Source organism: Hippopotamus amphibius, chromosome X (genome assembly GCF_030028045.1).
Source record: "Hippopotamus amphibius kiboko isolate mHipAmp2 chromosome X, mHipAmp2.hap2, whole genome shotgun sequence".
Classification (NCBI taxonomy): Eukaryota; Metazoa; Chordata; class Mammalia; order Artiodactyla; family Hippopotamidae; genus Hippopotamus; species Hippopotamus amphibius.
This window is the reverse complement of record NC_080203.1, coordinates 3,720,293-3,731,125: the sequence shown is the minus strand read 5'-3', so window position 1 is coordinate 3,731,125 and position 10,833 is coordinate 3,720,293. Positions and strand designations below refer to the sequence as shown.

At 41.1% G+C, this 10,833-nt stretch overlaps 1 protein-coding gene across 1 annotated transcript; it reads left to right on the top strand.

Moving 5' to 3' along the window:
* Nucleotides 1-956: 956 nt before the first annotated feature.
* Nucleotides 957-10,396, top strand: LOC130842273 (synaptonemal complex protein 3-like). Its single transcript, XM_057718909.1, has 6 exons — nt 957-1,038; nt 3,642-3,759; nt 5,578-5,677; nt 7,665-7,763; nt 10,109-10,213; nt 10,343-10,396. Exons 1-6 carry the CDS (start codon nt 957-959, stop codon nt 10,394-10,396), a joined length of 558 nt encoding a protein of 185 aa, XP_057574892.1.
* The last annotated feature ends 437 nt before the right edge of the window (nt 10,397-10,833 follow it).

Below are 10,833 nucleotides of genomic sequence, written 5' to 3'. Positions count from 1 at the left end.
GTCACGGTGTGGAGGTCGCGGTGCGGAGTGGGCAGTGGAGGGAGGGACAGAGAGACAGAGGGCCCAAACGGGGGACAGAGGGGCCCAAAGGGGGGACAGAGGGACCCAAAGGGAGGCTGGGGGGTGGGGCCGGTGAGGGGGTGGCTGGGCCGGTGGCAGCACGTGACTGTGCCGGGGTGGCGGTGGGGGGAGGGGCTTTTCCTCAGACGTGAGGGGACCTGGGTGTGGAGCGGGGGCGGCCGGGCTGGCCCCTGAGGTAATGTCCCGGCGGCATCCCCTGGGGCTCCCGCGTGACAGGACGAAGCCCCTGAGGACAGGGCTGGCGGGGCGGGGGGCGGGTCCGTTGGTCCCCACGTGCCCCGAGGGTCTCAGCGGGTGTGCAGGGGTCGTCCTCCGGGGTATGTCCTTCCTGCCCGGCCGCCCGGCAGGACCGTGGGGGTCATCGTGGGGTCCAGACGGTGTGTCGGGAAGGCCCCCGACCTGACTGTGACCGGACAGGTGCAGAAAGCTTTATTCCCCATTCCTAGTGGAGGCACACTTACGTCTGTGTGTGTCCTGGCCGCAGGTCAGGCCTCCCGCCCAGCACGTGGTCGCTCGGGACCCGAGGGGCACGGGTGGCCTCTGTCCCCACGTGGGGTCCTGAACCTCTGTCCCCAGAGGGTCCCGACACCCAGATGTCCGCGGGCAGGGGCTGTGGTGCAGGAGCCAGCCCTCCATCGCAGCCCTGGGGGGAGGGGGCCGCTTCGTCTGCTCCTGGTCCAGCGAGAGACATGAGGCCACGCACACCCTCATCCGTGCAGAGGACCCTTGCCCGGCCTCACTCGTTGACCCTGTGCCCATCCATGTCTTCAAGTTTGTGCTCGCAAAAGGTGCAGGAGAGCTGTCCCTACCTCGGGAGACACGGGTGGATGGCGCCGGCCAGGAGGAAGCGCCTGCGGGCCGCTGAGGAGGCCCAGATGGAGGCTCAGGGTATGGCAGTGTGTGACTCTGAGAGACAGGAGGAGAGAGGGCTGAGTGGGCCAGAGGGTGCGCCCGAAGGTGCGGTCTATCTGACACCTTTGCAGATCACAGCGCGGGGGGGCGGGGGTGGGGGGCAGGGGGCAGGGACCCTGTCCCTCAGGTCACCGCTTCTCAGTCCTCCACACAGTAAACAGCGAAGTCCATGTGTGTGCAAAGCCATGTCAGGTACTGGAGGCTGCCCACTTCATCCTCATATCCCAAACCAGGCTTGCTCGTGTAAGCTTCATAGCAGCTCTGCTTCATGGCAGCTCTCCTTCACAGCGGCTTGCAAGTGCTTCTTTCCACCTTATCTCATAGGTGCTTCACGGTTCCCCCAACAGTAAATCCTGAAAGGCTTGTAACGCTGTCTCCAAAACAATGGTCCTGGTCCCTGACCTAGTGTCCGCTGACCTGCATGTACATGATTCCTCTCAGAGGCCCGCTTTAAAAAGCTTTTGGTGGCGCAAAGCCTGAAACCCTCCACAGTGAGGCGATTTCTCCGTGAAAACTGATCAAAATGCCATTCTTCATTTTAAAATGTTTTCCGTTTTTATTTCAATGCAGGAAACAACCCAGCAATTGATAACCATGAGGGAATAAGTCCTCCTTCAGGAACATTTGAGGAAGATTTGCGGTAATGTGTTTAAAGTAATTTTTGCTTGCCCCATAAGGTGCTTTTAAGATAAGTAAAGGTCGGGGCTTCCTACATGACACAGTTGTTGAGAATCTGCCTGCCAGTGCCGGGGACATGGGTTCGATCCCTGCTCCAGGAAGATCCCACGTGTGGCGGAACAACTTAGCCCATGGGCCACAACTATTGAGCCTGTGCTTTAGAGCCCCTGAGCCACAACTATTGAGCCCATGTTCTGCAACTACTGAAGCCCACATGCCTAGAGCCAGTGCTCTGCAACAAGAGAAGCCATGGCAATGAGGAGCCCGCGCACCACAACCAAGAGTAGCCCCCACTCACTGCAACTTAAAAGAAATCCCATGCACAGCAGAAAAAAAAAAAAGACCCAACACAGCCAATAAAATAAATAAATAAATAAATAAATTAAAAAAGAAAGAATGAAAAGTAAAGGTCGGCTCATGTAACAGGTAGTGTATGTAAAACACTTGGCATGACACGTTTCTTCCAAAACAAGCATGGTATTTTAGGTACACGTAATTTAAAACAATGTAATTTCTTTACAGGAATGAAATACAGAATATGCTGGAAAGTTTTGAAGGTAGGCTTTAGGAGATATTGTAGTGAAAGTAAACTGTTTTAAACCCCTATAACTTGTATCATAGGAAATGTTAATGCCTTGTTCTCAGATTCAGGATTTTCCGTAAGTATTTAGTGTGATTTGGCTTCATAGATTTCCTTAGTTTCCCTTTTTACTGTGGCTGTGGAGAGAATGGTGCTACCAGTGGTGAGGTAAGGGCGATGCTTTTATGTTATACATGGGTGCATTTGGTGGACTGTGGAATATTAGAAGAATGTGGATGAAATAATGTCTTTCCCACTTGGTATCTCAGAGTAAGGAATATATGTTTTTAATATCAGTTTTTAATTTTCTCACTCTAGCTATTTTCTGCGACTTTCCTTTTTCTTTCCTTTGGTGCAGAATTTTACATTGAAGCCTGTAAAATAAGTCTCTATTGTTATATTTACATTAGCTGTGCAGTGCAGAACTAAAGGCAGCTTGGCTAGCATGCTGGTGATGTATGATCAGAACCATAAACTTAAAAGTTTTAAATTGTTCTGTCAGATATCAGTTACACATCTGTTACAGGTTATGTAACTGACAGTTACAGGAGAAGACTCTTAACAAAGAGTCCAAGTCAGTTTTTGAGTATGGATCATACAAGCAAGGTGTTTGAGTGTGAGCTGTCTCATAAATTGCTTATCATACAAAGTAAACTGGATGTATAAAATAGTTGTAGAATAGTGTAGCTGATCACGATCCCTGGAAAATAAGTATTCATGGTAGATCCATAACATACAGTCAAATGCTTAGGAAAGCATTCTTAGAAGTATTAAACATTTTACCAATTGCAAAACTTCTTCTTAAAGATGATATAAAGAAAAACTCCCTTTTTTTTTCTAAGAATGGATTTAGAAAATGTTTTTGAATAAATTTCTTTATTTCCTTAAACTCTCCATGGTCTTCGTCTTTAACTCAAAAATAATAAAATCATTGACTAAATTAAAAAAATAATAATTTTCATACTTTTTGTTGACTTATTTATTTCTCTTTTGGACACTTTAGAATGATGATGTGTGTTTTATATATCGAGTTCTGACAATAATCGATCTGAGTGTGTCCTTTGCTGTGGAGGATATCATATAAATTTACAAAAAAGTAGCCTTTATAACTGTTTTTTCATGAGAAAATGAAAGACTGTCTTTGAGACACTCTTTACACATTTTGGGAAAGAGTAACTTTGGTTTCTTAGCTCTTTTTCTGTTGCAAATCTTTTAAGAGGTGTGCAGTCATAAAAATTAGAATTGAGGTACCAGTAACTGAAAGATTACACAGAAAGAAAGGAAGCGAATACTTGATTTTTGACATGATGCCTTTCTAAAAAATGCTAATTATCTTTCCAATACTACTGAATCAACATTAAATGTAAATAAATATTTATGTTTAATATAGGTGATATTAAAAAGGTTCTTTATGCAAAGAGAAAAAGATTTATGATGAACACCAATGCTTCTGTCAAAACCATTAATCGGAAAATTGAGCATGTTTGGAAAACCCAGGGAGAGCAAAGGTAACAAACATTGTTGGTTTTTAGGGCCAGAATCTGGGTGTCATTTCTTAGTATTTGTGAGTGCAGGTTAATTAAAATAATACTGTTATCCTCTATTTCTTGGAGTCTCTGTTGAAAACACATGCAGCTTGATTTTTATCTAAGCAAATAATTCCTTTAGTCCTGTGACCTTACACCTTAATTGAAGGGAGAGGTGTTACTAGAGGTCAATAAAGATAACCTTTTTTCTCCTTTCAAATTATAGTTGAGTTTTGTTAGTATTTAAGAAAAGTTTATATTTGCTCTTGGAATATGCTAGCTGAATGAAAGAGAAATCTCTTGTGATATTTAGCTGTATTCAATTATGTGGAAAAGGTTAATCTTATATTTAAATAATTTAAAAACTTATCTTTATTGGGTCCACCAATCTTTTGTCCAAAATCTTTATTGTGGCAGGGTGGGGGGAAAGTGAAATATTCCTGTTTGGAAAGCTTATATGACATCCTCATTGAATCTATTTATCATGTCACAACCTATATGTTATTCAGTAAGAGAAAACGAAAAAAAGAAAAACAACCTTATAGATAAAATGCATTTTGGGGAAAATTTGTAATGCAATAAATCTTCTTTAGTTCTCAAGAGCTAAGGCATGTGAGATAGCATCCCTCTTAGACAGTTATGAACAAATACTCAAGGAATGAGAGTAAATCATCCATTTTATTTTGCTGTTTCCCATCTGAAGATTTCAGCTGCGAGTATTCCCTTCTCCCTTTATAGTACAAGGCTGAGTCAAAAATTATCCGCACTCTGACTGTAAAATTTATTTTAATTATTTTTTAGAAAAGACCAATACATCATTTTCGACATAAACTCCTTGCTTTTCAATACAGTTTATCCGTCTGTCAACACGCTTTCAAATTTCCTCATCAAAAAATGTTTTAGGCTGTGCTGTGAGCCGCAAACGCACTGCTATCTTCACTTCTTCATCAGAAGTGAATGTTCATCCTCGTAGGGCTGCTTTCAGAGGACCAAACAGGTGAAAGTCTGATGGAGCAAGATCAGGACTATAGGGAGGATGCTTTACCACCTCAAAACAAAGTTTTTGCAGAGTGTCGACAGTGTGGGCAGAAGTGTGGGGTTGTGCGTTGTCATGCAAGATCACAACACCTTTGGATAGTAGTCCTCTGCGTTTAATCTGAAGTTTAGGCTTCAGCACAAACTTTTCAAAACCTAAGTCTGCCATGGGCTATTTCATAGGCAGAGCCGTGGCTGATTTGCAAATGATTTGCCACATAATCCGCTGTCACTCGTCTATTTGACAGAATCATTTCACGTGTACGCTCATTGTTGTCATCAGCCATGGACGTGGACGGGCGTCCGGCTCCTTCTTGATGGCTAACACCTGTGCCACCTTCCTTGACCTTCTCTATCCATTCATACACACTTCTTCGCGACAAAACACTTTCTCCATACTGCACACAGAGTCTTCGATAAATAACAGCACCAGGTACACCCTCAGACCACAAAAAACCGAATCACTGCACGCTGCTTTTCTTTCATGCAAATCACGTGTGGGGCATCCATTTTTGCTCACACTGCGGTTGCAAATGAACTGATGTAACACATTCACACCTGCACAGCAGTGACTGGGGAGACAGTAGCCTTGCAAGGAAAGCGCTGATAAGACAGTGCAACCAACAGAAGTTTTAATATAACCAGAGTGCGGATAATTTTTGACTCATCCTCGTATGATTTGTGTTAAATCAATATTATTTTGAATGTGTTTACTTTTCTCTTAGCTATATGAAGTATGACATTGCTCATTATTACATTTTACAGGCAGAAGCTTTTTCGTGAATATTCTCAGCAGTTTCTGACTTTGTTTCTGGAGTGGAATATAGGTGTGAAGAAAACCAAGGAGGAAGAAGAAAAACTAGCTGTTGGTATCAGGTTTAGCTTTATAATTAATCTGTTGTAACCAAGTCTCCAGTGGTAATGGAGAGCCTGGCCATGTCTTAGACCAATAGACCTGAGCCAGGGCCCCATTGCTGGCTATGCGGTTGGACCCTGATCACAGAAAATCAGAGAGGTATAAGCACACACCACACTCACAAAAGGCGGTGGTCTTTACTCCCTCTCTTGGTTTGGATTCTTGCAGTTCCAAGTGACATAAATTTACCAGAGTACAAAAGAAAGAAGAGTCTCTTGGTTTATCTAAGGAGGCCAAAGGGAGTTTAGCTCCAGATATAGCTGGATGGTCTGGGGAAAGGTTTCTCAGGCAGTGTCATTTGGGCTCTGTCTCCATCTCCTAGTAGGATTTTTTCATGGGATCTGTAAGATAAGAATCTTGCACCCCTAAACGCACTACCAGTTTAGTAAACCCCAGTGGACTGAGAAAATCTTTCTCTATAGCTTGGCAGGAAATTCATCCGGAGGACTGTCACTCATCTAGTTTGGATCATTTGCTTATTCCTGAACCAGTCATTGCAGTCAGGGCATGGTTTACGCTTAACGGACTGACCTCTGTCCCAGTTAGGGGTAAGGATGGTGGAGGAGGTGTTGCCTTCTGAGGGCAGAGGAGAAGACCTGGAATTGTTTCCTGACAGCCGGTCAGTGAATGGACCAGGGAAATACTGTTGCCAAGCTGCATTATAGTCCAACTTAGATGAGTGTCATAGGGATCACGAATCTAAAGTAGCTGGAGAACTGGGATTTCCAGGGTTAGGGTTAGCCAGGCACGTTGACAGAGTGAAAAGGGGGCAAGGTATAAACGGAAGGGTGTAGGTATAGTGAATGCCCATGGCCTTAGCTGGGAAGGAGGAAACCGAGGGCGGGGGTGGAGAAAGGGGGCAGTGAAAAGTGTTCAATTCAATGTAGGTATCAGGTCCTGGTAGGGTGCGGAGCTGTAGCACAAAAGGGAGTGAGCTACAGACATAGCGAGGTAGAGGTTGCCTGTTGGGAAAAATGGGCAAACAGTACATAGTACAGTGGTCAAGACCCTGGGCTCTGGAACCATAATATTTGGGATCCAGTTCTGATTCGTCCAATTACTGGCTGTGGAGCTATGGGCAGATTATGTATCTCTGTGTCTCAGTGTCCTCATCTATGAAGGGGACATAATAAGAGTACCTACATCATAGGTTTGCTCTGAGGATAAATGAGTTCCTAGGGGAGTTCCCTGGTGGTTAGGATTTGGTGCTTTCCCTGCCTTGGCCCGGGTTCAATGCCTGGTCGGGGAACTGAGATCCCACAGGCCGCGTGGTGTAGCCAAAAGAAAAAAAAAAAACCGAGTTTCTATATGTTAAGTCTACTTAAAATCTTTCAGAGCAGGACCTGGCATACAGTTCTTATATGAGTTTGCTGTTCTTCATATTATATAGATTTTGCACTTGTTGAGGGTGACAGAATCTAGGGTAAGAACATGTAAGAACTAAACTAGTGAAGAGGACAAAATTGTTTTTGGAGATTAGGTCAAAGAACTCAAAGTTTTGCATTATTGAAAGGTTTATCTGTGTGGATATTGAATGGCCAAGGATTATTACACCTTTAAAATGTTGTCAGGAAAGTATTTTTCTCAATTAATTGCTGTTAAGTAGGATAATTGCATAGATTTCATTTATTTTTGGTAAAGAGATGGTTGTAAAGGCCATTTGTGGATCTTGAAACTACCAAGAATTAAGATGGATGTTGTGAATATGGGTAAGGAAGGACATTTCCTCTGTACAGCATTGTATGTCTACAACAAATTACATGTGTTTGTATATTGGTGGTAAACACAAATGTCTAAGCTTTGTTATAAAAGTTAGCACAGAAAATGTTAAAATATTGATTTAAAGAATAATGCTTTTAACTTAATGTAGAGCTATGCTTTGCTAAGAATTAAATTAACCACATTTTATCTCAACTTTTTTCTTTTGTACTTGTAGAATTTGCTTCGTGAGCAACAAAAGATTTTTCAACAAGCGAGAGTTGTTCAGAGCCAGAGACTGAAAAAAATTAAAAACTTATACAACGAGGTCATAAAGGTCTGTTGTATTTGGTAGTGCAATTCATTCTTATAAAACATAGTGTCTATTTAGAAGTTAGATTGTTTCACAGTTTATGGGAACAGTAGTTTGGTTATGCGTTTTAAATTCTTAAGCATGTTCCATTTGGATTAAATTGTTCCTGGTTTAACATGAATGCTAAGTTTATTTTTATTTTTAGGATTTATTACTAGCTTTGTGATATTATTTAAAAGAGGAAAGGGTACCTTGGGAATATTGCCTAGAAATAGACATATTGTGATTAAAATCGAATCGATACTTTAATCATAGTTTCGTATTCGACAATCAGTTATTTGGGAGATCAGTGAAAACTATCATGGTAAGTAGGAAGTCTATGAAATAGGTTCTAATGTCTTTTGCTTCTGTTTACTTCACTGGTTTGTGTAAAGTAGGGAGTAGCAATTGTAATTATTGAATATCTCATTTTCAAATATACTATATGAGTGTTTAATGGCATATTTGCTTTTAGAATTACCACAGTGACTAAAAATGGCTTTATATGCAAAGGTATAATCATAAGAGGTAACCTGGAATGCATAACGGTGTGAAAAAAGCCAGAGGAGGGCAAAAAGCTTGTGAACTGAGAATCATCTACCATCCCATTCTCACACTAGCAGATTGACTTCATGACACCATCCTCTGTTTCATACAGATACATACTTATACATGCTTATTTATATCTGGAAATCCCAGATATACCCCCTTCTTTTTTTGATGGGGTGCTCCATTTAATCATCTTGCTCAAATACATGTAAATATGTCACTCTTCTAAACTAATAGAGATGGTTTAAGTAAACTAGTAAAAGGGTTTTAAAATAAATATTCTTTAAAGAACTTTAGCATCATATATATGCAAAACAGTTATTTTAGAAGTGTTTCCAAGTAGACAACATGTTGTTCTAATGCCCCCTGGGAACTGGTTATTAATTAGTGTGAAGATTTGATAAAGTACCAAAGAAGGTATCTTTGAAAGGTTATTACTAAATGTCAGCACTTAGGTTGGTTAAAACTTTACTGTTGCCTTTGACTCCTCCAAGTCCCTTGTCTTTCCCACCCAGCTATTACTAGGCCCTACAATTTTCACCGCTGCAACTGTACTTTAATTTCTTTCTTTGACTTCCCACTGCTGCTGCCCTACCTAGTTCAGGACCTCATCACTCCTTGCTTGTACTGTTAAACTCTTTCCTGACTTCTCTCTTCTCCAATCCGTCCTTCACACTTCTGCAATATGATCTTCCAAAAGGTATCCCCTCCCTCCTGGAAACCCGTCATAACAGCTTCCCAGTTTAAATCCTCAGGTATTCAGCGTGTTCCTCATAACAAGACCCTCTCTTTGTAGCGTCACACGTATATTCTTTGTTTCCTCCCACCTCTCCAGATTAGCTGCTTTCTCTGCACTAAGTCTCCATTACCTCCTTGCTTTGCCTACGCTCCTCCCCTACAATAGGTTTAATGCCCTCTTTCCTTTACCTAATGAGATCTTACTCTTTTGCCAACAAAATCAGAACCAATCTTATTTTCCACAACACAGCCACGGCACAATGTGCTTCCTTAATTGTTATAATGTTTTTGTGTTATTGTCTATTTACATGTTTTTAATTCTCACCAGAATGAGCAAGAGATTGTGTATTCATTTTCCATTCCTCCACAGCGCTTAACAAAGTACCTTTTATATAGGATGCACCAGATCCCTATTTGATGAATGAATAGTAAAGATTTAGAACATAAGTTTGTTTTTTATAACTTAATGAGGTCATATGACAGGTTATTTTTTCCCTCTAATGGAACCATGCTACATTGATTATTAATCATTATAAGTGCCTTGTTACCTGGTGTTTAGAATGCTCATCAGAGAGTTTTTAAACTATGGCATTTCATGATATGTGATTGTCAGTCTTTTTCTCTCTCTCTCTTTCTTTCTTTCTTCTTTCTTTCTTTCTTTCTTTTTTCTTTCTTTCTGTCTTTCCGTCTTTCTTTCTTTCTTTCTTTCTTTCTTTCTTCTTTCTTTTCTTTCTTTCTCCTTCTCCATCTCCTTCTTCTTTTCGCTCCACCTTGACCTTAACTGTTCATGAACCCATTGTTTTGGGCAAAGTGTACTACTGTTGTACCTCTGTGATAATAGCAATATTTGACTCAAATACGACATTTAAAAGATTTCTCAAGTGGGTATTTTGATCTCCATGTGTTAGTTATAATATTTTTTGGAATAAATAATGAGCATCCTTTGAATATTCAGAGTTGTTACTTTTGAAATTTAATTGCACGTGTTTAGAAGGTGAGATGAAAAGTGATGCTTTATCACTGAACTAGGCTTTTTGTTTTAGAGTATGGCAGACTTCGAGAAGGATCAGGAATATCTTCTTACTGATGAGCAAAATGAAGTTAGACAAGAAATGGCTATGCTGCAAAACAAAATTATCATGACAGCTGTAAGTAGTGTGCGTTTTAATATTGAGAACTAAGGGGGGATGTGAACATTAGGGTATTTTGTTTGCTGAAGTATATATAACAATTACCTAAATAATATGCAAATGTTTACTATTTCCTTCCTGAAACAGCAGCAGCAAGAGCTGGCAATTGTTCAAAAGTCTCTTCAATTCCTGTTATTCTGATGACTTTGAAGAAAGAACTTGTACCTAAGTTAGATGATACAAGTGCAATGTTATCTCCATCAAACCACATTGCTGTAGTCTCAGAATCTCTAGTTGAAATCAGCACATCTTGTTTATCTTTTGCTTGTTAAGTGTAAGAGTCCTTTTCTGTTAACCACCAAATGAATCCTAAACAGTTATGTGGGTAGCAGCAGTTCCACAGGTACATGTATCAAGCTTTCAACCCTCTGGTAGCAATGGAGATGTTTTCTCCCTAACACTGTCAATTAACTTTTAGCAATAAGTCGACTGAATTTTAGGTTTTGGCCCCAGCAATTCTGTATCAGTCCCAAAAGATGGAAAGCCCAAGTGTGGAATGTTACAGTGTTCTTCCTTAAGGAAAAAAAAAGTTAAAGAATATAAGATCCATTTGATCCGTGCACCCCTTTGTATTTACT

What these genes read in the sequence shown, in the direction of transcription:
- LOC130842273 (XM_057718909.1), top strand. Translation starts at nt 957, where the DNA reads ATGGAGGCTCAGGGTATGGCAGTGTGTGACTCTGAGAGACAGGAGGAG. An exon ending in GCCAGAGGGTGCGCCCGAAG is followed by an intron (nt 1,039 to 3,641) that starts GTGCGGTCTATC and finishes TGTTTAATATAG; the next exon opens with GTGATATTAAAAAGGTTCTT. An exon ending in ACAAAATTATCATGACAGCT is followed by an intron (nt 10,214 to 10,342) that starts GTAAGTAGTGTG and finishes TTCCTGAAACAG; the next exon opens with CAGCAGCAAGAGCTGGCAAT.